At 46.0% G+C, this 26008-nt stretch overlaps 2 protein-coding genes across 5 annotated transcripts in view; one reads left to right on the plus strand and one right to left on the minus strand.

Moving 5' to 3' along the window:
- Positions 1–6744, plus strand: part of lrp1ab (low density lipoprotein receptor-related protein 1Ab) — a 112733-nt gene extending 105989 nt beyond the window's left edge. The window contains exons 81-90 of the mRNA XM_080832144.1: positions 58–195; positions 465–632; positions 1132–1293; positions 1673–1844; positions 2013–2114; positions 2691–2761; positions 2853–2946; positions 3147–3185; positions 4184–4328; positions 4613–6744. Of these exons, the coding sequence (XP_080688270.1) occupies positions 58–195; positions 465–632; positions 1132–1293; positions 1673–1844; positions 2013–2114; positions 2691–2761; positions 2853–2946; positions 3147–3185; positions 4184–4328; positions 4613–4750 (1229 nt within the window). The 3' untranslated portion in view covers positions 4751–6744. The remainder of the gene's footprint in view (positions 1–57; positions 196–464; positions 633–1131; positions 1294–1672; positions 1845–2012; positions 2115–2690; positions 2762–2852; positions 2947–3146; positions 3186–4183; positions 4329–4612) is intronic.
- A 540-nt stretch (positions 6745–7284) lies between these two features.
- fmnl3 (formin-like 3) overlaps positions 7285–26008 on the minus strand; it is a 40630-nt gene continuing 21906 nt past the window's right edge. Inside the window, exons 6-27 of one of the 4 annotated variants that reach the window (XM_080832569.1) lie at positions 25601–25747; positions 23777–23885; positions 23456–23532; positions 22762–22855; positions 20749–20823; positions 20538–20648; positions 20011–20160; positions 19031–19132; positions 18309–18666; positions 17664–17747; positions 17280–17404; positions 16941–17143; positions 16437–16671; positions 16019–16087; positions 15841–15921; positions 15592–15721; positions 15260–15420; positions 15031–15132; positions 12729–12821; positions 12303–12426; positions 11317–11447; positions 7285–9458 (exon numbers count right to left, since the gene is read on the minus strand). In XM_080832569.1, coding sequence (XP_080688695.1) covers positions 11356–11447; positions 12303–12426; positions 12729–12821; positions 15031–15132; positions 15260–15420; positions 15592–15721; positions 15841–15921; positions 16019–16087; positions 16437–16671; positions 16941–17143; positions 17280–17404; positions 17664–17747; positions 18309–18666; positions 19031–19132; positions 20011–20160; positions 20538–20648; positions 20749–20823; positions 22762–22855; positions 23456–23532; positions 23777–23885; positions 25601–25747 — 2722 coding nt within the window. In that variant the 3' untranslated portion in view covers positions 7285–9458; positions 11317–11355. The remainder of the gene's footprint in view (positions 9459–11316; positions 11448–12302; positions 12427–12728; positions 12822–15030; positions 15133–15259; positions 15421–15591; positions 15722–15840; positions 15922–16018; positions 16088–16436; positions 16672–16940; positions 17144–17279; positions 17405–17663; positions 17748–18308; positions 18667–19030; positions 19133–20010; positions 20161–20537; positions 20649–20748; positions 20824–22761; positions 22856–23455; positions 23533–23776; positions 23886–25600; positions 25748–26008) is intronic. The other 3 variants (XM_080832571.1, XM_080832570.1, XM_080832572.1) reach the window with 3 other exon arrangements.

Below are 26008 nucleotides of genomic sequence, written 5' to 3' on the forward strand. Positions count from 1 at the left end.
GTGTGTGTGCGTGTCTGTGTGTGTGTGTGTGTCTGTGTGTCTGTGTGTGTGTTTCAGTTCCCAACCCGTGTGACAGGAAGAAGTGTGAGTGGCTGTGTCTTCTCAGCTCCACTGGTCCAGTGTGCGTCTGTCCAAACAACCACGTCCAGGACAATGGCACCTGTGTGGAGGTCCCTCCGCCAACTCCACTGCCAAGTAAATACTAAAGCACACACTGACAATAAAATAAAATAATAGAAGTTAATAAGTCTAAACTGTGGTTGAGTGTTCTTGTTGAGCCCTATTGTATAATGTATTAAAGTAACGGAATTCAGTTTTGCTCCTACTTGAGAAAATATTATACATTTTAGCAACCAGATACATATCCTCAATCTTAACCCTGCTTGGGGAAACAGGAGATTCAATTCTTCAAATCCTCCTTTCTGCCTCTCACGGTCACCCCCTTTGTTCCCGTGCGTAACCAGGCCCCGGCACCTGTAGCCTGACGTGCCTGAATGGAGGCAGCTGCTTCCTGAACGCACACAACCAGCCCAAGTGCCGCTGCCTGAACAGCTTCAGTATGGAGCACTGTGAGTTCAACCAGTGCTGGCGCTACTGCAAGAATGGAGGCACTTGCTCACCCTCTCCCTCAGGTACAAGCTCACTCACACACTGCCTCTCCCTCCCTCTGCCAAACTCACACCCACACTCCCTCTTCCTCCCTCTGTAAAACACACCCACACACACACACACACACACACACACACACCCGCTCTGTCAAACACACTCACACACTCCCCTTTCTATCTCTCTCTCTCTCTCTCTCTCTCTCTCTCTCTCTCTCTCTCTCTCTCTCTCTCTCTCTCTGTCTCTCTCTCTCTCTCTGTCGATCACACTCAAACTCAACTTTATATAGTGTGACCCCAGATGTGGGCACTTAAATAACCACTGACTCCTGATTACACAGAGCAATATGATGTTCAGTAAATGGAATATTGTATGTTTTTCTGTAAGTTTTCCCTTCCAGGATATTTGTTTTATGCATTGCTTTTTGGTGTGCTCGGTTCATGACATTCATCCGTTTCATCGTCCTTCCTTTTCTCCGTCTGCCTTTCCCTCTGATCCCTCTCTCCCTTCTTCTCCCTGCCTCAGGTGCTCCTACCTGTCGTTGTCTGATGGGCTTCACCGGCCCTCAGTGTAACCTGCAGACGTGTAAGGACTACTGCCAAAACAAGGGCAACTGCACCGTCAACCAGGGCAACCAGCCCATCTGCCGATGCCCCCCAGAGTTCCTGGGCGACATGTGCCAGTACAGTAAGTAACCCTTCCCAATCATGTTCTCCAGGGATAACCCATGGAATAGCAGTCAGCTCAATAATGTCGTAAATAATCTGGATGCAGGTTAGTGAAGGAAAGAAAAACATACAAGGTCAGACAAGGACGTTCCAAAATAGAGCTCAGTAGTGGGATTAAGGTGCAAGTAGTTGGAGACTGCTAGTCACAAGTTTGTGCTCACCCGGTAGCGCATTGTGCTAACACAACCAAGGTCATGGGTTTGATGCCCAGGGAGCAGACAGTTTGCATACCGAAACACAAAATGGACCCGTTCTAAAGTGTTCATGGCTTCTGGAAAAGGGTTTACTAAATGAATAAATGTACATATGTGTGTCTGACGTGTTCCTTTTTTACTTAGGTAAATGTGAAGGCTTCTGTGAGAACTCTGGCACGTGCCTGCAGTCGGCCAATGGGACGCGGCAGTGCCGCTGCCCACCCCAGTTCCACGGGCAGCGCTGCGAGCTGGACCGCTGCCAGTACTGCGGCGCTGGAGAGTGCATCACCGCAGCCTCAGGAGAGCCGGCCTGCAGGTGACCTAGCACACACAACATGGCAGCACCGCCACACGCCTCTCGAACGAGGGCATGGCGGGAGATCAGAATAAAGCCTTTGAGTTCGTCCAGTTTGTTTCATTGTTTTGTTCTCTTGCCATGCGTCTGACTTGGCTCTGCCGTGTGTGTTTGTGTGTCCATCTGCAGGTGTTCTGGCGGGCTTGTCCAGCCCAGCTGCTTCAGCTGTGAGGAGTTCTGCAGCAATGGCCAGTGCTCCGTTGACACACGCACACTGCTTCCTCAGTGCAGGTGAGACTACTGCTGATAAGGTTAATCAACAGATAGAGTCCCTGTCAGTGCATCACTTCAGAAGATGAGCCATGAGTATGTGTGTGTGTATAGGTCTATCTCTCAGTAAAATTGTGTAATTCTATTGAATGTCTGGATGGGGTCTCAGTGACTAATGTTGGTCAGTGGATCACTGATGGCGAGCTAACTCCTTTCTCCCGAGACTAGGTCTCATGTCTATACGTCAAATTGCCACTAGGGGGCATCTGTCAATGTCTTACACATTCAAAATGTTAATAGAAGTGAGAGACTAAGACCGTGTGTATGTGTATGTGTGTGTGTGTGTGTGTGTGTGTGTGTGTGTGTGTGTGTGTGTGTGTGTGTGTGTGTGTGTGTGTGTGAACCAGTAGATAAAGAATAGGTATGATCTCAATCCCTCGACTAATGTGGTCTTGGACTACAAAATCCTTGAATTAGTTGTTTGAGATAGTCCTGCTGTGCCTCGACTTTCACTGCTAGAGGGGACCGTAAAGTAGGTTCCTTCCCCGCACTGCAGTTTTTAGTCATCCTTCCTATCTTTTGTGTCTCTCTGTGCAGGTGTCAGGAGGGATGGGGTGGCTTCCGTTGTCTGACGGTGTCTCCTGTGGAAGGCCCCGACAGCCAAACCAGTAAGTACCCTAGAGTGTCCTCTCAGTGCTCTCTGTAGACTTTACCCAGATGCAATGTCTTGAGCTGACCGACCAAACTGCTTGTCTGCAGGCACTTCTTCTATTGTCATCCCAGTTCTCCTGCTGCTCCTGCTGGCGCTGCTGGTGGTTGGCGCCATCTTGTGGTACAAGAAGAGAATGCGAGGGTGAGTACACACTAGCGCCAACTAAGGGGGGTTACCCCTGTGTAACCCGTGACAACTTGCAATTTCACTTTGTTTTAGTGGAGCCCCTATCTTCTCGCCGTCCCCGTCTTCTTCTCGTTCTTCTTTCTTGTGTCTGCCCGCTCTTTTCTCAAACTCTCTTTCTCTCTCCTGTGATTAACTGCGTCTTTCCTATCCCTCAGGTCTCTAAGGCCGGGCCAGCCGGGCTCAAGACGCTTGCGGTAACCTCTTTAACAGTCTCCAGGGCCCCATGCATCTCTCCATCCCTCTCATCCTCTGTGCTTTTCCTTTTCTACATGGCTGTGTGTGTGTGTGTGTGTGTGTGTGTGTGTGTATCCTGTGGTTAGGCTTGCTTTTTCATGTCTTTCTGTTTATCCCTTTCTCTCTCCTCCCTCGCCCTTTGATCTTTCACCCTCAATTTTTTTTTGTACCCTTCCTTTGCACTCACCCTCCCTTGCCGGTTTCCTCGTGTGTTGCCCAGCAGCAGGCTCTGCTCACAGGACTCTTACACAAGGGATCTATTGAAATAGATCAGCCTGTTACCAGTCTTGGTTGTCCCCCTCCTCTCCTCTACCCTGTGCTAGAAATGGAGGTGTGTGTGTGTGTGTGTGTGTGTGTGTGTGTGTGTGTGTGTGTGTGTGTGTGTGTGTGTGTGTGTGTGTGTGTGTGTGTGTGTGTGTGTGTGTGTGTGTGTGTGCGTGTGCGCGTGTGTGCGTGTGCGTGTGCGCGCGCTCACATGTGTGTAGCTGTAGCAATTCTGATTGTGCCTGCTGTTCTGGCTTTGGAGAACACAGTGTGTGTGTGTGTGTGTGTGTAGAACCTCCTGTGACTGACATTTCATATTGTGGGCTGTGTCCCTGTGACGTCTTAAGTGGATGTGTTAAAGCTCTTCTGTGCCGCTGTGTGGCGGTTCCAATGAAGTGCGAAGTGAACAGTTCCCTTTCTTTCATTGGAATTGCTTTATAAATGTGTCCCCCCCTGTGTGTACTCGTGTGTTCTACGCTGAAGATCTTTTTGTGGGCTCAAGATTACGTGTGTGTGTGAGTGAGGTGAACGTGTGTGCATCCGAGTCTGTAAAGGTCATGGCCTACAGTATTGTGTGTGTGTCCTGTGCTGTGCTGTGGCCATTCCTTTGCCTGTCATCGGAGTTAGAATAAGGAGAGGAAGGAGAAGAAACAGCTGACTGACTGGAGCTTTCCACATGCCTGTGTTTCCACAGTGCCAAAGGGTTCCAGCACCAGAGGATGACCAATGGGGCGATGAATGTAGAAATCGGGAACCCAGCCTACAAGATCTACGAGGGAGATCCAGATGATGATGCAGGGGAGCTTCTGGATTCTGAGTTCTCACTGGATCCAGATAAGGTTAGCTTCTCTTTTTTTTTTCCTCTCCATCAAAGACACACGCAGACACACGCAGACACACGCAGACACACACAGACAGTTGATGTTTAAGAATTTTCACAAACTGGCTAATTGACTCGGCAGCAAATCCAGGGCTAGTGGATAGTTGTCCTGTAGTATTATGTCCTAAAAGGCTTCCCCATCTTTACCTCAGCCTCCAAATTGCAGTGTCTGACTAAGCACTAACTCTCTGTCTCTCTGTCTCTCTCTCTCTCTCTCTCTCTAAACCCTGTTTTTCTCTGCAGCCCACCAACTTCACCAATCCAGTGTACGCCACGCTCTACATGGGCGCCCACAACAGCCGCAACTCACTGGCCAGCACCGACGAGAAGAAAGAGCTGCTCTCCACGACGGACGACGACATGGGAGACCCATTAGCATAGAGGTTAATTGCTAACAGCCGTGGCGCTGCTCCGCAAAAAAACCTCCTTCCCACCGACCCCCACCCACTTCGTTTATTGCCTTTTACAAAACAGGAAAAGAAGCAGCAACCACAGTAACAATGAGAGAACACTGTACAAAATGTATAAAAAAGGAGGAAAAAAGAGAAAGGAAAAAAAGAGATGAAGGACTACTTTTGTATGTGATTGCAGTATTATATTTTATTCTATGAGGAAATTCTTCTGGTGAACAGAAAGAAAACAGAACATTTTCTATACTTTTTTTATTTTTTACTTTTTTTTTTTTTTTTTTTTTGCTCACCAACTTGCTATTCAACCTAACTTCTGCCAATTCCCAACATCCCCTTCATGTAGCCACTACCTCTGTGCAAATAGAAAATATGAACAACGACAACAGCATTGGAATTACTTTTTCTTTTTATTTCTTTTCAACTTTATTTTTGTATGAATTGTATAGAAGCCATTGTTCCATTTCGAAAAGAAAAATTGCCAAGTGTTTTGTGAACAAATGTAAGTGGGATGGGGCGAGCCACAGGCGCGTAGAAACTGGCCCAGGGTCAGTCTGATCCCCCCCCGGAATGCTTTCAATGCTGCTGGATGTTTAGATGCAGAGGTAGGGTGTGTCTGTTTGGAAGTGTGTGTGAGGGGAGGGGGGCAAAATGAGTGAGAGGCAATGGGCCGGCATCTTTACTTCCATACTCATAGCTCAGAGAATTTGGTTTAAAGTGATTGTTTTTTTTTTTCTTCTTGCACAGATTTGAATTTATATGTATATTTACATATATATAAATATATATATATATAAACCTAGTGTCTTGAAAATACAACTAGGGATTCAAAAATCCATAAAAATAGCAGTATGTATTGGTTTTGCTTTAATACTCTCTTCAAAGTTATTTTAGAGATAAACAAATGAATGGATACTGTTAGGACTGAATGGATAGATGGACTCATGAATGGCGCTAGTTGGCTGAAGATGAGAACATTCCAGGGTTGTTTGTTTGTTTTATCTGTGGCCTTGGTTTTCGGAATGTTGAATGTTTTTAGGACCGCTTGGAATCGACTGGGACTCTCCTAGTAGCATTTGAGGAAATGCTGAGATTGACAGAAGGCACAAAACAAAGGAAAGTGATTGTCAAGCTTTTGCCTCTCTCAGGCCCTCTCAATGTGTGTTCAGGTTAAGGCTGGGAAGCTCTCCCTTGTCACTTCGACTAGGAATTGTCTCATCATATCGAATTTCCATTCCATTTGTAAGTGTACCCCATGGAGGCATGGGGTTGTACTGAGAGAGCAAAGCTGTCGCATTAATAAACAAAATTAAAGCTGTGTTTTTATTTTATTTTTTTTCTACTTGGGTACAAAGTTTATAGGTGACCGTCTTCGTCAGCCAGTGCTACCTAGGAGGCTTTATGTTTGATGCTGACGTCCCTGTGCGAATACAGCCCTCTTTCTCTTGATTAGCATACCCACTAGCACACATATTAATGCTATGCCTTGCTGCTAACAGCACCATTTGTCTGCCTGATCCATTGTCAAGCTCAGCCGACAGCTTGTCACTGGGCTGCTGCTTCTAATGGATGTGACTAGCCATAACTGCCATATGTTAATGCATGTAACACGAAAAAAAGAAAAAAAAACAATACAGACAAAATGTACATGTAAATCCCTCTGGCTTTTATTGGACAGGTTTTTAACAGTATTCACATGTCTGTATCAATGTCCTCATTTCTGTGACGTTGCTCTGTTCATTTTTTTGGTTGTTTTGTTATGGTTTATTTTTTTTATCAGATGATTTAGTACAATCATTTTACTTTCTCAAAGGTTAAAATAAGACACTTTTACAAAAACCTCAATCTGTCTCTGTGGTCATCTTTCTGCTTTGGTTTGGATTCTTCTTTAATACTATTTATTTTTTTCAAGCAATTGTTTTTATAGAAACATAAGTTTATAACCGCAATGGCTGAAGCCTTAGTCCTTAGGACAACACACCCTCCACCGTCATACGTCAGAAACTACACAAAGAAGCACAAACTGATTTAGACAACAAAGGGTGTTCTAGAACATAGCGCTGGTTTCTGTGTTCCAGAAGCATTTTAGACTAGAGGGAAAGGAAATGCCAATATAAAAAAAGGTTTACTGAAAGTCTTGTGGCGAGGGGGCCTGCTGAGAAATGGAGAAAATACCTCTAATCTGATGTCAAAAAAAAATAGACGGGTTTCTTTTTTCCAGACCAAACTGGTTATTGGCAGATGTTAACAGCCTGGCACTGATGTTTGCAGTGGATCTCTGCAGTCAATGGTGAGTCAGAGCAGGGCTACCAGTTCATCTGTGAGATATGGATTAAAGGTTGGGCGAGTACTCGTCCTTACTAGTGTGTCCAGACAGGACTGCGGGTCAAGGGGCTGTATTCTGACTACCTTGAATGTGAATTCATGGACATCTGACAGAAAAGGAATAGTGACTTACATCAGCTACATTGTTCAGTTGAGTTTTATTGTCATCTCCAAGATAACATGCAACACATATCAGACTCAATTGTATCTTCTCCGAGGAAAAAAAAAAGAAGCTTTTCCAAATTCTCATTCGAATTTACAAGAAAAAAAGATACATGTCAAAATTCCCTACCATCAGGGTAAAGGTACAAAATTCCCTACCATCAGGGTAGTGTTGCATACTTCTATTTGTCCAAAACATTAAGGCAATACAAGTAGTGTGATATCCCTTTTTAACAAAATGCCATTGGCAAATACGGTCTATAGGGAGCACAATCATTTTGCTTATCCTATGGTTGTATCAAGGGTTGAAATTGGGACTGTTTTTAGACAAATTACCTAGAGAGATGATGTCTACTCTGGTTCCAGCAAGGTTCTAAACCTCGCCTGAATACAGAATTACCCCTACACTAACTTTCATTCGCTTCCGTTTCCTGACTGAAGGCAACCAATGGGAGAACAGTGACAGCTTATATATATTCTCTATCAGGGGTAGTTCCAGGAGACACTTTATGGAGAGCATCACCAAAGCCTCTCACCGAGATGTTTCAAAATGGAAGACTGGCCGTGTTTAGCATGTCATAACTTTAGTACTGATTGTGATACAGTACATATCTGTAAAATGGGTATCTAAAGTAATCAGCTCTTATGGGCCATCAGCTCTTATGGGCAGAAAGCAAATCATGACTTGCCAAGCAATTCTTTGTGAATCCTCAACTGTCAAAAGCAACAACAGAAAACAAACATTATCAGTTCTACAGTTCATTAGATCACCTTCAAATCTGATTATTTTGAGTTCGAAAGGGTTAACTTCATATTGAGGGGAATGAAAAGACACCGTTGTGGAAGTCTGTGATGGAAAGAATACGGAATAGCTGAGGACTGGCATGGACCAGTAAAGGCCAAAAGTTTCAGGTTTGTCTGTGCTCAGGCAATAGAGTTGATCTGACAGGGGACATGTGCATGAGTCTTCCTCCGTCCCCATCTGACATTTGATAAAAGTGAGAGTTTACATCACGTCATCTCTCGCTTTGCACATAATTATGCCCTTTCATTACGACTTAAGACTTAATGAATTCATCATAGGAATGCACATTTTGTCTAATCAAAACGCCAAACTTGCATATGTATGTACAGCACTTAAAGCAATGTTATTATACAAAGCACATAAAAATAACATGTATTTGTAACCAGGAATAAACAAACAAAATAAGAAATAATACTGTCACAATAACAAGGCACTTCTTTTTTTTCTCTTAAGAATAGGACAACTGACTAACAAAAGGATGTTTGGTTTGACTAGCTTAGCCCATACTTTAAACCAATCAGGGTTTCCCATGCAAGGCTGCTGTCCCTGTCGTCCCTTAGGAAAAGAGGAGACATGTCTCCAGGGTCACTACTTCAGTTAGGGTTTTCGCTGCTCATCCTCCGAACTGTGACTTTACTGTCCTCCGATACACAGAAACAGTTCTGCTTGGATTGCACAATATGAGGATATCCATGTTAGTGGAAATGGGATCTTTGCTGGCAGGCACTTCAGGGTCGACACACTGTCTCTGGCCATTTTGTTGGCAGTTCCTCTGGACGTTCGGGATACAAAATGTACTTCATTCACAAAGTTCCCACAGAAGCCCTCTTTCCTGTGTTGGCAAACTCTAAAGACACACTTTGACTGGGTCTGTGTGTCCGTTTGTGTCCGTTTGTGTCCGTGTGTGTGTGTGTGTGTGTGTGTGTCCGTGTGTCCGTGTGTCCGTGTGTCCGTGTGTGTGTGTGTGTGTGTGTGTGTGTGTGTGTGTGTGTGTGTGTGTGTGTGTGTGTGGAGGAAAGGTGGTCGTCCAGCTATAGTAAAGTCTGTCTGTGCTTGTCTAAGCCTGTTTGTTAGCAGATGGGGAGAAAGCCTCCAGTGCAGTGTCCATTAAGGAATTTAATCCCATAAATAAATAAATGAAAAAAATGCATCCCCAGCACGTTTAAAAAACAAACCCATCACAATGCTTCTGTCTTCTTTTAGTCAGTGTAATCTGCAGGGAGAGGCAACATTTGGGAGAAGGGCACACAGGGGTCGAGGGAGCTCACCCAGTGGGTGGGGTGGGATGGGGGGGTTAAGCAAGGATGAGGAGGGAGAGAGGGCGTTTAGGGTCGCTTCCACCCATTCCGGATCACCGCGTCAGCTCGCAGGAAGGGCTGGCTTCGGAGATCTGCGGGTGGGCAACGGAGAGAGGAGTTAGACCAGTGGGACAAACCACTCCGGTTAAGTTAGCTTTGCCTGTATTGCTCCTGTGAAATGATTGTCTATTGAAAACCAAGGTCGACCAAGGTCAAAATCTTAACCCCATACTCTTTTATGTTGTAGATGTAGTGGACAACACATTTCTATTTATTGTACAATAGATGCAATGTTTTTCTAATAAAAATGACTTCAATAGAGTGGGTTACCACTAAGTTATAGATACTGGCCTCAATTTGTGTTACTGGAAATAAGAGAGAGTAAACACTAAATCTATCCCAAGCATCCTGGGTAACCCTGTCTTGTCTCTGGTAGTTACAGGCTGTTACAAACATTTTGATTGTCAACAAACTCCAAGGAGGCAATGGAATGGAGGCTATCGGCTACTAAAACATACATATATTGTAAGTTATTAACCTCAACCAATAAAAGATCAATGTTCTCTAGGCCTCCACTGGGTGCTCTGGGGAGTTTGAGGACTGGAGTATGGAATTGCATGCTGGACATGAAATGTAAGCATCTGAACATGAAATGTCACGTCAACGGCAGACAGATCAGTACATTGTCAAAAGCAATAACACCACACACATACGGGGCGCTCCATGCAGATTCATGCAACAGACATGATCAGTGACACAGTGAGATGTTCCGAGGGTCACCGGCCTACTGTAATCCCTTCCACAGAGACATGGAGAGATGAAGGTGTGTGGACATTGCTTTTTTTGGAATACCTTGATTTTGGAATATCACAATTATAGCAAATCTTTTTTTCTGCATAAAATGAGCCACATTTGGGAGTCTCAGGTTGCATTCACAGGTTTTTCTTATCCAATTGCATTGTAACACTGCTGTGTTTAAAGGAGGCTAGGTCTCAATACTTCCACATCCCCTTCATCTTCCAAATTAAGATAAAAAAAGGTCACTACTACATTATGTTCTCCCTATGTATGTATTTGTGATTTATGTATTTATGTCGGTGAGGTGTATAAGTGTATATGTGTATAAGCTACTGGATGACCTAAATTTCCCTCAGGATTTATAAAGTATCAATCTATCCATCTATCTTTCTATCTATCTATCTATCTATCTATCTATCTATCTATCTACTCGACCCATGGAACATTGGGACTGAAAGTAGGAGAGGATAATATTGAGACCAAGCCTAGCCTTCATTTTTTATTTTTATTTTTTTTTCCTCATATGTGAATGAAGCTGAAGAACCCTTTGCTGAAGCAGCCAGCTGGCGTAACGGCGAAGGCAGACAGTTACAGGAGCGCAACATGGGGGCCAAGCTCCAAGCTGCCTTCCTTACCCAGGCTTTAAGATGGGACCCAAATAACTCAGAGCAATCTCCTGTTTGACTGGAAAGGCAGAATAAACAGTTATTTGTGGAGGAAAAAAAACAGAAGGCTTCCAAGTTAGTGGAGGACAAACCAAATAACCGTACAAAGACAATAGAGGCCTGTGTGTGAGCCTCAAACCCCATTTGAGTCATTTCAGTGGAATGTTCGGATTCATCCCTCATCCTACGCTTGTGCTGATGTAATTGTGTTGAATCTGATTGTCTAAAATATTCCACAGAGTTTATGATTATAGGGTTTCCTATGACTTTTATGCATAAGCCCAAAATGACTCATTAGGGGTTTGAGGCCGGCCCTTGTCTTTGGTGTCTGGGATGGCAGGAGTGCAGGCACTGGTCCATCCCTATGTGACCTCAGTTAGTGGGGGCAGAGTGGTTGTGGGGGTGTTGGTTGGGATGGTGGAGTGATGAGGGTCATGCGAGTTTGAAAGAACATGCAAGGGAGCGGACTGAGGTAGAACCAGACAACCTTAGCATTAAGGGTTGTGGGTGGGGCGGGGCTTGGGGGCTAGCAGTTGGACTCGTCGTAGAGGTTGTTTTCGCAGAAGAACCGCGAGCCCCGCTTGGCCGTGCGGGCGGTGAAGGGCACGCTCTTCAACACTGAGGGAAGGAGGGGCGCCAAGGGTTAGAGACAAATCACTACCGTCACACGCCTTCAAAACCCGTTCACACACTCACACACCTCACAAACACACACCCAGACAAACATTCTCCTCAGACACTCACACCACTCACTCATTCAGACACCCCAAAACACATGCAGCGGGCACACCCACCATTCTCCCTGTCTGTCCCATCTCCGTGGAGCTAGTATTAGTGCCACAGGTAGACTGTCCAAGCATGTTGAATTAGAGTTAATCATTATTAACCCTTCAGCAGGAGAGTTTGGAACACACTTATCAACTATGTAAGATTCTCCACATAATATTCGATGGTCCCAGTATTCTTTAGAATGTTACGTCTTCATCAGTCTAAACACACCGGTGTGACGGTACCTGCTAAAGGGTTAAAGGCACAAACCACAGAGCTCCACACCTGTGAGAGGGCATGGTTGGTAGTGCAGGGGCAGGGGTTCATTAGAACATCAAAGCTATCCTCCCTGTTAAACATGAGAATCAGACCTACTTAAAGGGTTTTCTGCTGGTTGTCTCAGACTTGTCTACCACCCTCAACTTGGAAGAAAGACATTGTCATTTTAAGTGGGTTCCCTGAGATATGAAATTGCGACGTGACGTGACGTGACGTGGGGCTTTCAGTCGATTCTGGTGTGGTGCTGCGTGGCGTTTCGCTGCTCTAGGGTGAGGGGAGTGCCCGTCACGTAACACAAGGTGCACTGCTGCCGGCTAGAGCTCTGCACCACCACCGCGATCCCGGCACGGGGACTGGCAGGGGGGCTGGTGCCAGTGCCACCACCACCGCCGGCACTGCCGTGAGTGTGTGCCCTGGTCGGCCCACCTGTGATGATGTCCTCGATGGTGCCGTCCTTGCCCTCGTAGACGGGCCTGTGGTCCTTGGCCTGCCGCCGCCGGAGTTCGGCGATCACCTCGTGCTGCTGTTGCCGCTTCTTCTGAACCTGGGCCTGAAGCACAAACAGATGGGACTCAAGGGCCTTCCCCCGCTCCTCCACAGACAAGACACTCTTTTTCTTTTTAGACATAATTCATAGTTTTTGTTCAGTTATTTCCGTCTTCCTGTTCTATGTATTTATCTGTGCTATCTCATTAAACTAATGAAAAGTGTCTTCCTCTGGATATTCGCTAATACGTTTAGAAAAACTGGTGCACATAAAAGGGCAAGAATGAATGAATCCTTTAAGTCTGCTGCCAAGCGCCTCGTGGCAAACTGCACCGCACAGCATGAGGAGAGGAGCCACTGACGTACCTTGGGGTTTTGCTCCTTGGCCTCCTTGGCGAGGAGCTTCTCCCGCATGGCCTCTTCCTGCTTCTTCCTCTGGTCGTTCTCATCCAGAGCGTCCTGCAAAGACCGACACCGTTCAGAGGGCTCAACAAACCACACACACACACACACACACACACACACACACACACACACACACACACACACACGCTTAAAAACATACACATGCACATTTCCTCCTTATCTCTGGGGGAAGAAGGGTGACTGGACACCTGAAAAACTCCAACACATCATTTCCCCTTTGGGTCAACCAAGCCTTCTTGCCAAAAAAGAAAATCCGTCTGTTAGGCACACTGTAGTGCACGCGCACACACGCACACACACACACGCACACACACACACACACACACACACACACACACACACACACACACACACACACACACACACACACACACATGCATGCACAGTTCCTCTTACACAATCGCACAAACACACTCACTCTCTCACACACACACACACACACACACACACACACTAACTCACTCACTCACTCTCTCACACACACATACACACACACACACACACACACACACACACACACACAGTACCTCTCACACAATCGCACAAACACAAACATAGAGATCCTTTGGAAGCCCATTTCCGAGTGCAGATCCATAAATCCTGCGTGCAAACAATCTGAGGAAGAGAGCTGTTGGTGGGGCCCTCCGGGGTCAGAGGGGAGGGCAGGGCTCCGTCTAAACAGCCCAGCTGCCGCCTAGAGAGCCTGCCCAGCTGGGCTTTCCTGTTTTTGGGGCCTCCAGCAAGGAGCCTCATCCCAGGCCAGAGAGAGGAGACCCAATCTTGGGAGTCAGGGTGAGTACAAATACACAAATGCTCGCACACACTCACACACACAAACATTCCCCCCCAACACATACACACACACTCACATACAAATTGCAGTGTCTTGGAATTACAAAAAATGCTTAAACATATTTCCCCAATCAGATTTTTCTGCTAATATAAAACATATATTTTTTTTTTTTTTTAAATGAAATATACTTCTTTCATAACTGAGGCCAATCCTCAGAGTGCTACATGAGGCATAACTCTAACAGTGCTAATATGTGCCAATGCCACAAGCAACAATCTAAATCATGCAATGGTAACATGTTGTGGGGATATTTCTCATCTGCAGCAAAAGGGAAACTTTTTAGAATTGAAATGAGAATGAATGGAAATACATTTTACACAATATGTCGCCTTTGTGCTTGCTCCAGTGGGGTTCAGGCTCTGGGCTCTGTAAAGCGCCTTGAGACAATTTTATTGTTCTGGCGCAATATAAATAAAATTGAATTGACTTGAATTCAACAATATAGCAAGAAAATCTCTTTCAGTCTGTTGTAAAACCAAGCCTTGGAAGAGGAATTACTAACCAGTAGGACAATTACCCAAGGCACAAGGCTAAAGCAACACTGGAGTGACTTAAAAACAGTAAAGTGAGTATTCTAGAATGGCGCAGTCAAAGTTCAATTTAAATGTTCCACATAAATTCTACCAAGAGGAATGGGGGGCTGTCTCACTTCAAAATATGTCAGGCTGTTCTTGCAGCTAAGGGGTTCTCTACCAAATATGAACGTATACTGGTTGAATACCTTTTAGTTTGTGATTTCTTACTTTTTTATTTTAGTAGAAAAATAACTTAAAATAATTTAGCCTTTAGAAATATACTACAAAATGCAGCTTGGGAAAATATGTGTATGTAACTGGTGATGACTCTCAGGGGTGACTTTTGCAGGACACTGTTCACACAGTACACTCTCACTCTCTCTCTCTCTCTCTCTCTCTCTCTCTCTCTCTCTCTCTCTCTCTCTCTCTCTCTCTCCATGGGGATTTCCATGAGAGCACCCTCATCATGGAGGGGACCTTTCTTTCTTTCTCTCCAGCGAATTGTGTTGTTCACCTGAGAAACTTGAGCAGTGCTTTTGTGTCAATCCTTTCAGTCCTGTTTATTTTGGCGACTGAACGAAGGGACAATACCATCGTATATGCACCATTGTGTTTCAGGCCATGGCAATGGCTTTCTTTACCGAAAACACTGAACATTTTCTTTTCTTACTGTCCTGATTATTATCTCACAAGTCACGTGGCACATGACTAGAAAAGGGTCAAGTGTTTCACAAACACTTAACATGTAATGACATACTCTTAACTTAACTTAAAATGTTAATCTGAATGAACGTGTTATGCTGTTTCAGGTGACAGGTGATTATGTAACCGAAGCCCTGAGAACCTTAAGGAAAGCTTCTGCTTGCCGTCTTACCTTGTAGGCCCTGAGAAAGCGTACAAACACCGGGAAGAACACAGATGGTGGAGTCGTCTTGGGACTCTCCCCAAAGTAGTGCACCACGTTATTGAACGCCTCCTGGAAGCACACAGGGAAGTATATCAGCAGTGACCTTCTCTGGTATATGTAGTTTCTTTTCTATGTGTAGTCCACTGGGCTGGGGTTCACCATGTATTAGTGCATTTATAAGGATGGCACTGGGTACCTCTGCAGTCTTGGCGTCCTTCTGCAACTTGTCCAGCTGGGTATCACTGGTCTGCAGGAAGCTCTTCAGCACGCCATGCTCATGGTGACTGCACTCTCTCCTGATCAAATCCATGCCCTTCCCCAGCTCCCTCACGTCCATCAAGACGTTCTCCAAAGACACTACACACATGTGCACACACATATAGCCAATTATGTTACATTCACTATAGGCCTTCTAGCATAGCTCACTAAGAAGAAGCTAGGCTAACTGAAGGTAGCTAGGCTAACTGAAGCAGCTCTGATTGAAGGCTAAATGTTGACTTCTAGGCTAATGCTGGTGAGTTGCCTCACCTGCAGCAGCTTTGTCCACAAAGTGAAGCTCATTGAAGAAGTTAGACAGCTCGGGGAACCTCTCCTTTACGATGAGAGCAATGTAGTGAAGCAGGGTCATCTTCCTGTCTGTAGACTTAGTGTCCAGCAGCTACAGATGGAATGAGAGTGTGTATTAGCTGTTAAATATCAAAGGCATTCACAGAGCAGTCTATGTTAAGCAACCATCCTTAATCAGAACGATCTACAGTAGCGTAAATACTGACTTACCAAATCCAAACTTTGCAGTTTAAATCCATAAACACAGCCTCGCTTGCTGCTGTTCATGTAATTTCCCAAGGCTAAAATGATCTGTTATGAAAGAAAATACAGGATATGATATGATAAAAAAAAACACTAAAAACACTCTAAATTCTTTCATTTCAATAGCTGTAAATAAAACATGTACCTCAAGAATTCTTTTTAACTTGGGGGATGACTTGACCGATGCTGAGGCTGCAATGACAGCATTGAGTTGCTGAAAGCAGAAATCACACAGTGAGCAAGCTCTTACCAGAAAGGGCGTCCAGTTAAGGATTCATTACAGTGAGCAAGCTCTTACCAGAAAGAGCGTCCAGTTAAGGATACATTGTTTTTTTAGGTTACTGACTCATTTTTGACCCCTGACTATGACTATCCTGCTGGAGTGCTCACAAACACACACACACACACACACACACACACACACACAAATAGACACATGCACACACACACACACACACACACACACACGCGCACACACTCACACACACAAACAGACACATGCACACACACACACACACACACACACACACTCACACACACAGATGAATGGCCCAGTTGCTCACCGGCATTAGCATGTTGAGGTTGTCAGAGAAGTTGCCCACAAAAGTGATGATGTTCATTCTCTGCGTGAGCCGCTCGATCTTGCTGAAGTGCAGCATGAAGCGGTCCTCCTCGGTCAGCTGGTCCAGCGGCCGCCGCTCGCGCTCATACTGACGCATCAGCTTCACCTCCGCCTCCGTGGGCAGGAAACGCATCAGACACTCCACAAAGTCCACTGGCAGCGCTTTCAGGTCGAAGCTGCAGGAAAAACCACAGAATAGGTTATCCAGTCATTCTGAACTCGGTCACTGCTGCGAACATGCTATCACATCAAGTTAAAAACGGGGCAATCATCATGACTTAACTAAAATCTGTTATCCATTATATTAAAACTATTCTTTAGACAGGCCTGCTGTGAATAAAAGGGAATGTTTGTGTATTTGGAACGCCCCTGCTAAAGATACACGTATATTAGAGAGTATGGAGGGCAAGTGTGTGTGCTTGAGGGTCGTAAGAATGCCACTCACATCTGGATAGCTTTGCAGATCTCCTCTGTAGTCTTGTGGGCCTTGCGTAGCGTGATGGCCAGGTTCTTGGAGCGGTTGGAGTCCAACAGGGTGACCTTATTGATGACCTTCTGGGACACCTTGCTCTTACTACTGATCAAGTCCACCACAGGGCCTTGAGCTTTGGTCTTAAAGAGATCCTCAAACCTCGCCAGATCCAGCTCCTGCAAGGTCAACAGCACATCGTTTTTAATTTCTTCAATTCAACAAAAATATCCTTGTTATCCTAAATATCCTGTATCCTTATTATTCTCTCCAGGCAAGCAAAACACAGATTTAGCATCAGTATGTTCTATGCACCTCAAGTACTCGCTCATCATCAATCTCATTGAACACAGTGCCGTTGATCTGATTCGGCTTCAGTGCTGTCCAGTTGAAGACAGGTAGGCGGAACTTGGTCTTAATAGGCTTCTTAATCCTGATTGCTGTAGTAGGGTGCAAACAAAGATAATTAAATACCATCTGCACTCCATTATATGTTTCAGTTAGCTTGTGTCAGATCACACTCAACAGAACACACAAATGTACAAGCGTCTCTGAGGAAAAGTTATTTTTCTTTGGCTTCAATGGAAATCCTACCCCTTGAAAACCTTGACCTCTTCAGTCTTCCGGGATAATTATTTTCTTAAATGCTGCAACATGGTAAGCCTATATCAAAGTCCTGTGTGAGAGGGATAATCTCACCTGATAGTCCAGTCGTGAGGATCATGGATGGTGAAGCATCAAGATTAAGAGGAGGAGGAGGTGGTGGGATTAAAAAGTTGGGCCCTGCAATTAAGATGCCAAACCTTTACTCACACGGAAATAACAACCACACACAATTCAACAGACTGTAATTACCACCAACCAATGCCTCGCTACTGCATACACATCACACCTCGGACCATAGATGGACATAAACAGCTGCTTCCTCCTCAGCGAGCAGGAGTCGCGCTGTTCCCCTGGGCAAGAGGAAACGGGCTCTGCTTTCGCCTTTCCGGTCTGAGCCCACACAGACGCAAACCGTGATTAACGCATAACCCATCTCTGTCTGGAGCAGCTCTTTGGAGAGTTGGGGGGAAAAACACTCAGGAAACATCTGAGCATCGCTTCAACCACTAACAAGGTCAGCTTTCATATGCGACATGTGTTCATCAATAAATACATCCACTAACATGAAAATAGATATCTTCTCAGCTCAGCAGCTTTGCACCTATCAGCAGACAGAATACTGGACAAATGCTTTTCAAGTAGTCACATTCCTACAAAGTGCTTGTGTTTGTGTTCCATTACAGCCATAAGGATGTCTCCCACCACTGTGTGATTGACCTATCAAACCCTTTGTAGTACCTGGAAGTGGTGGAGGTGGCGGCGGAGGTGGAGGTGGTGGCGGTGGGGCTGCTTCCACTATGGGAGCAGCAAAGTTGGAGCTCAGGCATTCGCCTGGCGGTGGTGGAAGCGCAGCACTGAGGGAACCTCCCAGCTCACAGTAGGGGACTCCTACCCCTCCGGCCAAGCCCACGCCCCCGGTGCTTAGGGCCTCGATGGAGATGTCGCCGTCAGGCTTCTTGCGCAGACGGATCGTTCCCTGCTGCTCCAGCTCCAGCAGGCGCTTCTCGATGTTGGCATGCCGCTGGAAAGCTGACTCCTTCTCCTTCATCATGCGTCGCAGGGTGTGCACCTGGGTGCTGGCCGACTCGTACGTTTCCTGCGCGAGCCATGAGGTGGAGCCAGAGAGGGCGGTCAGATAACAACAACAATAAGGAGCTATGACGCTTCATTATGAGTCATTATGTTAACACATCGTGACACATCATGGGATAATGATGATGGTGACTTGGATGGAAACTACACTTCTCCTGTAAATTAATTTATGTGGCCATTTGAGTGGATTAACATCTAATATCTGACTTGCTCCAAGACATAGCAAACTTCCTCATATGAGAACAGTTAGAAACCAAACCACAATAATGCACTCATATCTCTTAATAGAATCTGAACCTCAATATTGATGGCACTGCAGCAGAGTAACCATCGCATATTCAGCATAATATAATGTTTTATCAGCCTACCCGTATAGCATGGAGGTCCTTGTCTTTCTGTAGGACCGTTTTCTCTAATTCGGCCACTTTCATGATGGTCTCATTCTCCACCTCCAGAAGCTTCTCCGTCACCTAATCCGGCAGGAGGAGCAGGGGAGAGGCAGGAGAGACGAAGTGAACATTGCAGAGAGAGATAGAGAGAGAAGAGTGCAGGCAAGAGAGGATGAGGCGAGGAGAGGAGAGGAGAGGAGAGGGAGAATCAAAGCATATTGATCCTGTAAGTGTGTGCCAACAAGCATTTCTCAGTCCCACCCTCTATCCCTCCCAGTTGCATCAGTACATGATGAGATATGCCCAGCAACATGACACAGCATCCACATGGCTAGAAATGCCCCACAGCAGCACACTTTCACTTCCTGAATGAGATCACAGACTGGGGAGTATTTGGGGAATTCTTTCTGTATTCTGTCTCTCTTTCTTTCTTTCTCTCTCTCTCTCTCTCTTTTTGTCACTTTCTTTCTTTCTCTCTCTGTCCTTTCCTTTCTCTCTATCCCTCCCCTACAGCTGTTGAGATCTGTCATTTCTGAGAGTGAGTGTATTGCGAAATTCCCCTAAAGAACAGTGAACCAGCCCATGACCTTTCAACATGTCAGTATCTGACTACTGCAGTGGTGTGGGCCTGCCTGCTGGCCTGCTTGCCCTGCCCACAGGAACGATCTGGAAGATTGTTTTTCAGGTGATGGCATTTACGGCTTCACTAAGACAAAATCTCTCTCATGGAGATAAAATTAATTCCCATGCGTATGTGAAACTGTACATGCAGAGATACCGGCCCAATTAGAGACTGTATCTATGTTCGGAAAATAGCACTGAAGGTCCTGTACGTGAGGATTTTGCTGCAATATGTATTAATATCTTTGAATAATTATATTGTATACAAGATTAATGATAAATAAAACAAAGACATGCTCTACTTTCATGCAGTGCAAGTTGGGAAATGCAGTTCATACATGGGACAGATGGTCTTCCAGTTCCTCCACTTTCTCCAGGGCAACATTCTTGGTCTCTGCATCCTCCAGCAGTCCACCCACGTCGAACACGTTGTCCAGATATGCCTGGATCTGCACCGACAGCTTGTCACTCTCCGTGTGTTTCGATTTCTGTCGGAAAGACAAAGAGTTTCAGACGCTTACGCAGAACTCTGCATTTTTAATAATGGGTTTCAAGTACCACCACTATTTTCTCTGGTTCCCTTTCCACTTCTGTGGTATTTGGCCTGCATCCTTCTTTGTCATACTGAAATGGACTGCTGTAATGAAAACAACCTGTGCGACCACTTAATATTTACATACCAAATTCAAATTCTGAAATCTTTCAGGCACAGGCGAACCGTTAGCCATTTGGATACGAAAAAGGCTTCAAGCCACAAATGAACCACAACTGAGAGCATTTTTTATTAAATTGTTTGAGTCAGTTGTAAGTTCTTACAGATGAGAAGAGGCATTTGAGGACAGCAGAGCGGAGCGAGTGGCCTCACCTCCAGATAGTCGTCGAGTCCCAGCTTGGTGTACTCGTACTGCAGGTGAACCCGAAAGTTCATGTCCTCCACCGAGTGGACCACTATGTTGATGAACTGCATGCAGGCCACCTGAGGGGGCAAATGAGAGAGGGGCATTGATGTCTGGCCCGTGACTCAGGAGCTCTTTCAGTCAGTCATGATCCTCACAGTGTTCCTTTCGCCTTCTCACCATGAAGTCGATGTTAGCCTCCTCACAGCGGAAGTACTCCATCAGCTTCTCAAAACGATGCTTCTCTTTGCACACCTTCAAGGGAAAGATCAGAGGCCATTAGCCCGTAAGCCCCTGAGGCTCCAAAGACCATTGTGTGTGTGTGTGTGTGTGTGTGTGTGTGTGTGTGTGTGTGTGTGTGTGTGTGTGTGTGTGTATGTGTGTGTGTGTGTGTGTGTGTGTGTGTGTGTGTGTGTATATGTGTTTGTGTGTGTCTGTGTGTGCATGTGGTTGTGTCTGAGTAGAAAGTTAATAGAAAAAATAGGCTGCACTGTCATAACATCTTCAGATACATCACAACGCATAATTTCATACCCAACAAAAGGGTTTTTCTGAGCCGAATGAAAAGGATCTGATTTTCCCCTTCTGTCCCCACATTGAGACTCCACATGTCCCCCCTGGAGCAGGAGCTGTGTGCAGTAATGCGCTCCACATGTTGCCATGTGCCTTGCTCTGATTATGAATATGCAGCATGAGCGTAACCCAGGCCTGGGTACTGGGCCGCGGATGGGCTGCACGGGTCACTGTGGGGGCTACAGCCGCCTCCGGTTACGGACTCAGAAGAAGGGGGCAGGCCAGCACAGCCCATTTGCAGTGAAAATCGGAGCCTAATTATAGGAGGCCATGGGAAGAGAGGGGAGTAAAAATAAGGCAAAATGGGGATAGCGATCTAGCCAGACTCCCACACAAACAGTGCAAGGAAAGAGAGAGCGAGAAAGAGAGTGAGAGAGAGAGAGAGAGAGAGAGAGTGAAGGAAAGAGAGGGAGTGAAAGAAAGAGGGTGAGCGCAGAAGAAAATAAACAGTTTCTCTCTCGAACAGAAGAACTTCTTGAACTGTGTGCACCATGAGTTTAACTCTGACCACATTGTTTTGGTTTGAAGCATAGGTGCTACTGAATTGAAAGAGATTTGTGGACTCCAGGTGTAGCCCTGGAAACCGAGTGCATCTAAAAGCACACCACCCCTCCCAAGCGCTCTTTGAGGGATCAGGTTTCAGTGTGGGGCAGCTTCTGAGTGCTGTGGTTCCCATGCTGTTTTGACTTGCAGCCTGATTAGCCTCTCTGGTTGTTTAAAAGGCTTAGATAGGGTAGTAATCGTCCTGTTCCTGAGCTCTGGTGCTAACATTGTGTGTGTGTGTGTGTGTGTGTGTGTGTGTGTGTGTGTGTGTGTGTGTGTGTGTGGAGACTGTACTAACCTGGGTCTGTGTGTGTGGAGACTGTATACTAACCTGTCTGTGTGTGTGTGTGTGTGTGTGTGTGTGTGTGTGGAGACTGTACTGACCAGTGTGTGTGTGTGTGTTTGTGTGTGTGTGTGTGAGAAACAGAGAGAGAAAGAGGGTGTGTGCCCTGTTCCAGCCTCAAAATCCCTCTCCATTTGAGCAGATTCTTATCTTGACCCCTGGGCTGACACACATCTGGTCCCTTAATGAAACTAATAGATTGTGACACAAATCCATACCCTTTACACACACACACACATACACACACACACACACACACACACAAACACACACACACACACACACACACACACACACACACACACACACACACACACACACACACACACACAAACACACACACAAACACACACACACACACTAACACACACATACACACACCCCTACACACACAAGCACTCCATCCCTGTCTTCTCTCTCTCTCTCTCTCTCTCTCTCTCTCTCTCTCTCTCTCTCTCTTCCCATTGTTCTGGCTTCATGCACCCAGTACACTGGATGAAAGGAGTAGAATGACAGCTGGCTGACCCAGACAGAAGCTCCTCTCAGTCTCAGTCAGGTTAAGAACGATCATAAAAACAACCCCATCAAGCTCCAAACTCCACCTGCACAAAGGCCCCAAGAGTGGCGGGGCAGGACATCTAATCCATGTGTGTGCATGGACATGCTACTATGGGACGTGTGTGTGTGTGTGTGTGTGGTAGAGAGGTGGGGGGGTGCTCTGCCTAAGGTGGTACCTCTTTGAAGTTGTCGAAGGCAGACAGGATGATCTCATGCCCCCCTCGGACCAAACACACAGCAGCCAGCAGCTCCAGCACCAAGGCCTTTGTTCTGAAGGACAAAAACATGGCTGACATCTTTCTCTTTCTCTGTCCCACTGCTCTCTGTCTCTCTCTCTCTCTCTCTCTCTCTCTCTCTCTCTCTCTCTCTCTCGCACACACACACACATACACAAACACACCATGGTGGAAAAACAGGATCTTTACAAAGCCTAGGATAGTATTACTGACATTTCACAGAATCACAGGCACACAGTAGCTGAGAGCTCTGTTCTTAGGATATTCATTCAATCACACGTATGTGTAAATATTGAGAAAAGGGTAGGTATTCATTTCACATGTCTGCTCTAACTCTTGTACTCACTACATTCTCTGTCTAAAGCTAATATGTTTTGTAAATCAGAGTAAATGAGTGAACGTAGTGCACTTTTCAAAATTGTTCAGGCTTTTGCATAGACTGACTCCTTAGAGAGTGGATGGCCAGCTCCAATCCCCCCACAACAGTAACAGGCTGAAAGTCTTTGTCAGCAGGGGAGCGTATTATCCAGAACTGGCCAATCAAGTCATTCAATCACAGTCGGGCCTGTCCAGCCCTTTCACTTGGAGCAGAAAGCCTTTGTTCAGGATGGTAATACCTGCTCTCATTTCTTACCTGGAGTTCTTATTGTTCATACTCAGTGCAATCTCGTTGACTGCGTGGGGGTGGGACATAACCAGGTTGAAGCCATACTGGGAACAAGAGAAGAGTGACAGTCATTATAGCAACCAGGGATGAAAAGTGCCATCACAGCAGACATCTATGTCAGAGCATTTTGTTTCATTCAGACTAATGGTGTGTATCAACCACAGTACCCAGGTGTCACCAGTAGGGGGAGCTTTGTGGTGTCGAGTGACACAGGATGCGTGAGGAAGTGTGGTGTACTGAGATGGTTTGTCATGCTGAGAGGTGAGAGTTGAATGGTTGAGTGGTCACCTGGTAATTCATGATGGCTCGTAAGCACATGATGCAGACGTGCACGTCGTCCTTCTGGCTCACCAGCCGGGAGTTCTTGATGGTTTTGCTGTTGGTGGTCGTGCCATACCTACAGAGGAACACACACGTGCACAGCCAAGCATTTCTAAATGTGTTTGCTTGTAAGTGAAAGGGGGAAATGTTTCCCTTAAAAATGAAGGACAAAATAACAAACTGCACATCCCAAATATCTTTGCGGAGAAAAAAAAAACGAATTTTACTATTGCATGGTAACTATGTACAGGCAATGACAGAACAGAAATGGCCAAGGTATGGCTGCAAACGTATAACAAAAACACCCTTGTTATAGTCCTAGCACAGTGAGCTTTGATGCACATGAGTGCACACATGTGTGTGTGGTGTCATCCTGTTTTAGGTTCTTTGTGTTCTTGCAGCACAGGAAGTGTACTGTATCTGGCACGCATGTGACGCTCGCTCGCTCTGCCTGCGAGGCTCAGACTCAGCCAGGCCTCCACCACCACAGAGCCATGGCCTGGGCCATGCGGTTTCAAACCAAGTGCATGCTGGGAGCTGGTGAGAGAAGCAGTTCTCCGAACAGCCGTCTAGACCTTCCTCTCTCTCTCTCCCTCTCTCTCTCTCTCTCTCTCTCTCTCTCTCTCTCTCACACACTCACACACACTCACACACACACACATACACACACCTCCATCAATGAACACTCAATGTGAATGAAAGATGAATATGTTCATCATGTGGAGTATCAAAGTTCACAATTGCTTTATCTGAGTGCCAGTGGTGTAATTTGGTGTCTTTCGTTCCAGCCTGACGGTTCTCATCATCGCCACTGTTATGTGATCTTCTCATGATAGTAGGGAGCAGACGTGTGCCACATGTGGAACTTCCAGCAGCTGTGCCTGATTTTACAGGACAGAGATGATACTGTGTGTGTGTGTGTGTGTGTGTGTGTGTGTGTGTGTGTGTGTGTGTGTGTGTGTGTGTGTGTGTGTGTGTGTGTGTGTGTGCGTGTGTGTGTGTGTGCTTGCACCTATGTGAGTTCCACATTTGTCTGTGTGTGGGTGTTGGAATTTCATACAAACGTTCATTTATGTGTGTGTGTGTGTGTGTGTGTGTGTGTGTGTGTGTGTGTGTGTGTGTGTGTGTGTGTGTGTGAACATATGTGTGCACATGTGTTTGTAATTGTATGAATATAGGGTGCATGGGGCTTGATAAATCACAGTGATCCCAAGTGGCCTCACACTGGTGCTGGAGTATTCGCATACATCTGCACACAGCCATGGGCAGAGACTGAGAAGATTCTCCATGCACAGAGCCCATTAGCGACTTAGCAGAGCAGCTACATCACCATTGCTCAGAGCACAGAGAACACTCCAGACATGCTGCCAACAACCACATCACCAGGCATAGTCACCACCACAGTACCAGGCGGGAACGCAGAGCAACTCCAGATACTACACACTGCAGTTTTACTTCCAAATGGGACTTGGAATCAGCGATGCCCCGAAGACCCCATCCAGACAAGAACAGTATCTGTTCTGTTTTTCTTCAGCTTAATAGAGGTTCAAATCTTTTACTGGATTCTACAGTCAAATTAAGTTCAGTGCCAAATGCTGTTATATATGCTAAATACATCCAAATGTGTCTATATTTCCCCTAGGGTTTTTCCTTCCTATATTCCTTAGGTCCTTGCATTGCTCTTACGCCAGCCTGTGTACTGTGTGTTCAGGTTTAGCTGGGGAAGTGTTAGTGGCAGGGAAGGAGAGTAAGAGGCATCAGCGCTGGCAGCAGCTGCACACACATACGTACCGCAGGACAGACTGACGCGCCGAGCGCACCAGCGTGTTGCAGAAAGGCTGCGTGCCGTTCTGGTGCAGATCCTCGATGGACCTGCTCCAGGACTTGCCCTTGTCCAGGGTGCCCTCCTCGCCAAACTCCAGCGCTTCAAAGTCCAACCTGCGCCGCGGACAAACGGACGGGTGGACAGGCCGACGGACACGCGTAGACAGACAGGCAGACATAGAGGGAGGGAGGGAGGGGTACTTGGTTAGGAACAGAGCCCAGGTTTAGTGCGCTGCATTTGGGTTTGGGGAGGGGCATAGCGATGGGACAAAGCTTGACATCATAAGAGCACATGGCATTAACACACACGTCTATGCGCACAGAGTAAGGCAGCGCTCAGCACCCAAAAGAGTCACGCTACCCAGTCCGCAGCAC

Source organism: Sprattus sprattus (assembly GCF_963457725.1).
Source record: "Sprattus sprattus genome assembly, chromosome: 2".
Taxonomy (NCBI): domain Eukaryota; kingdom Metazoa; phylum Chordata; class Actinopteri; order Clupeiformes; family Clupeidae; genus Sprattus; species Sprattus sprattus.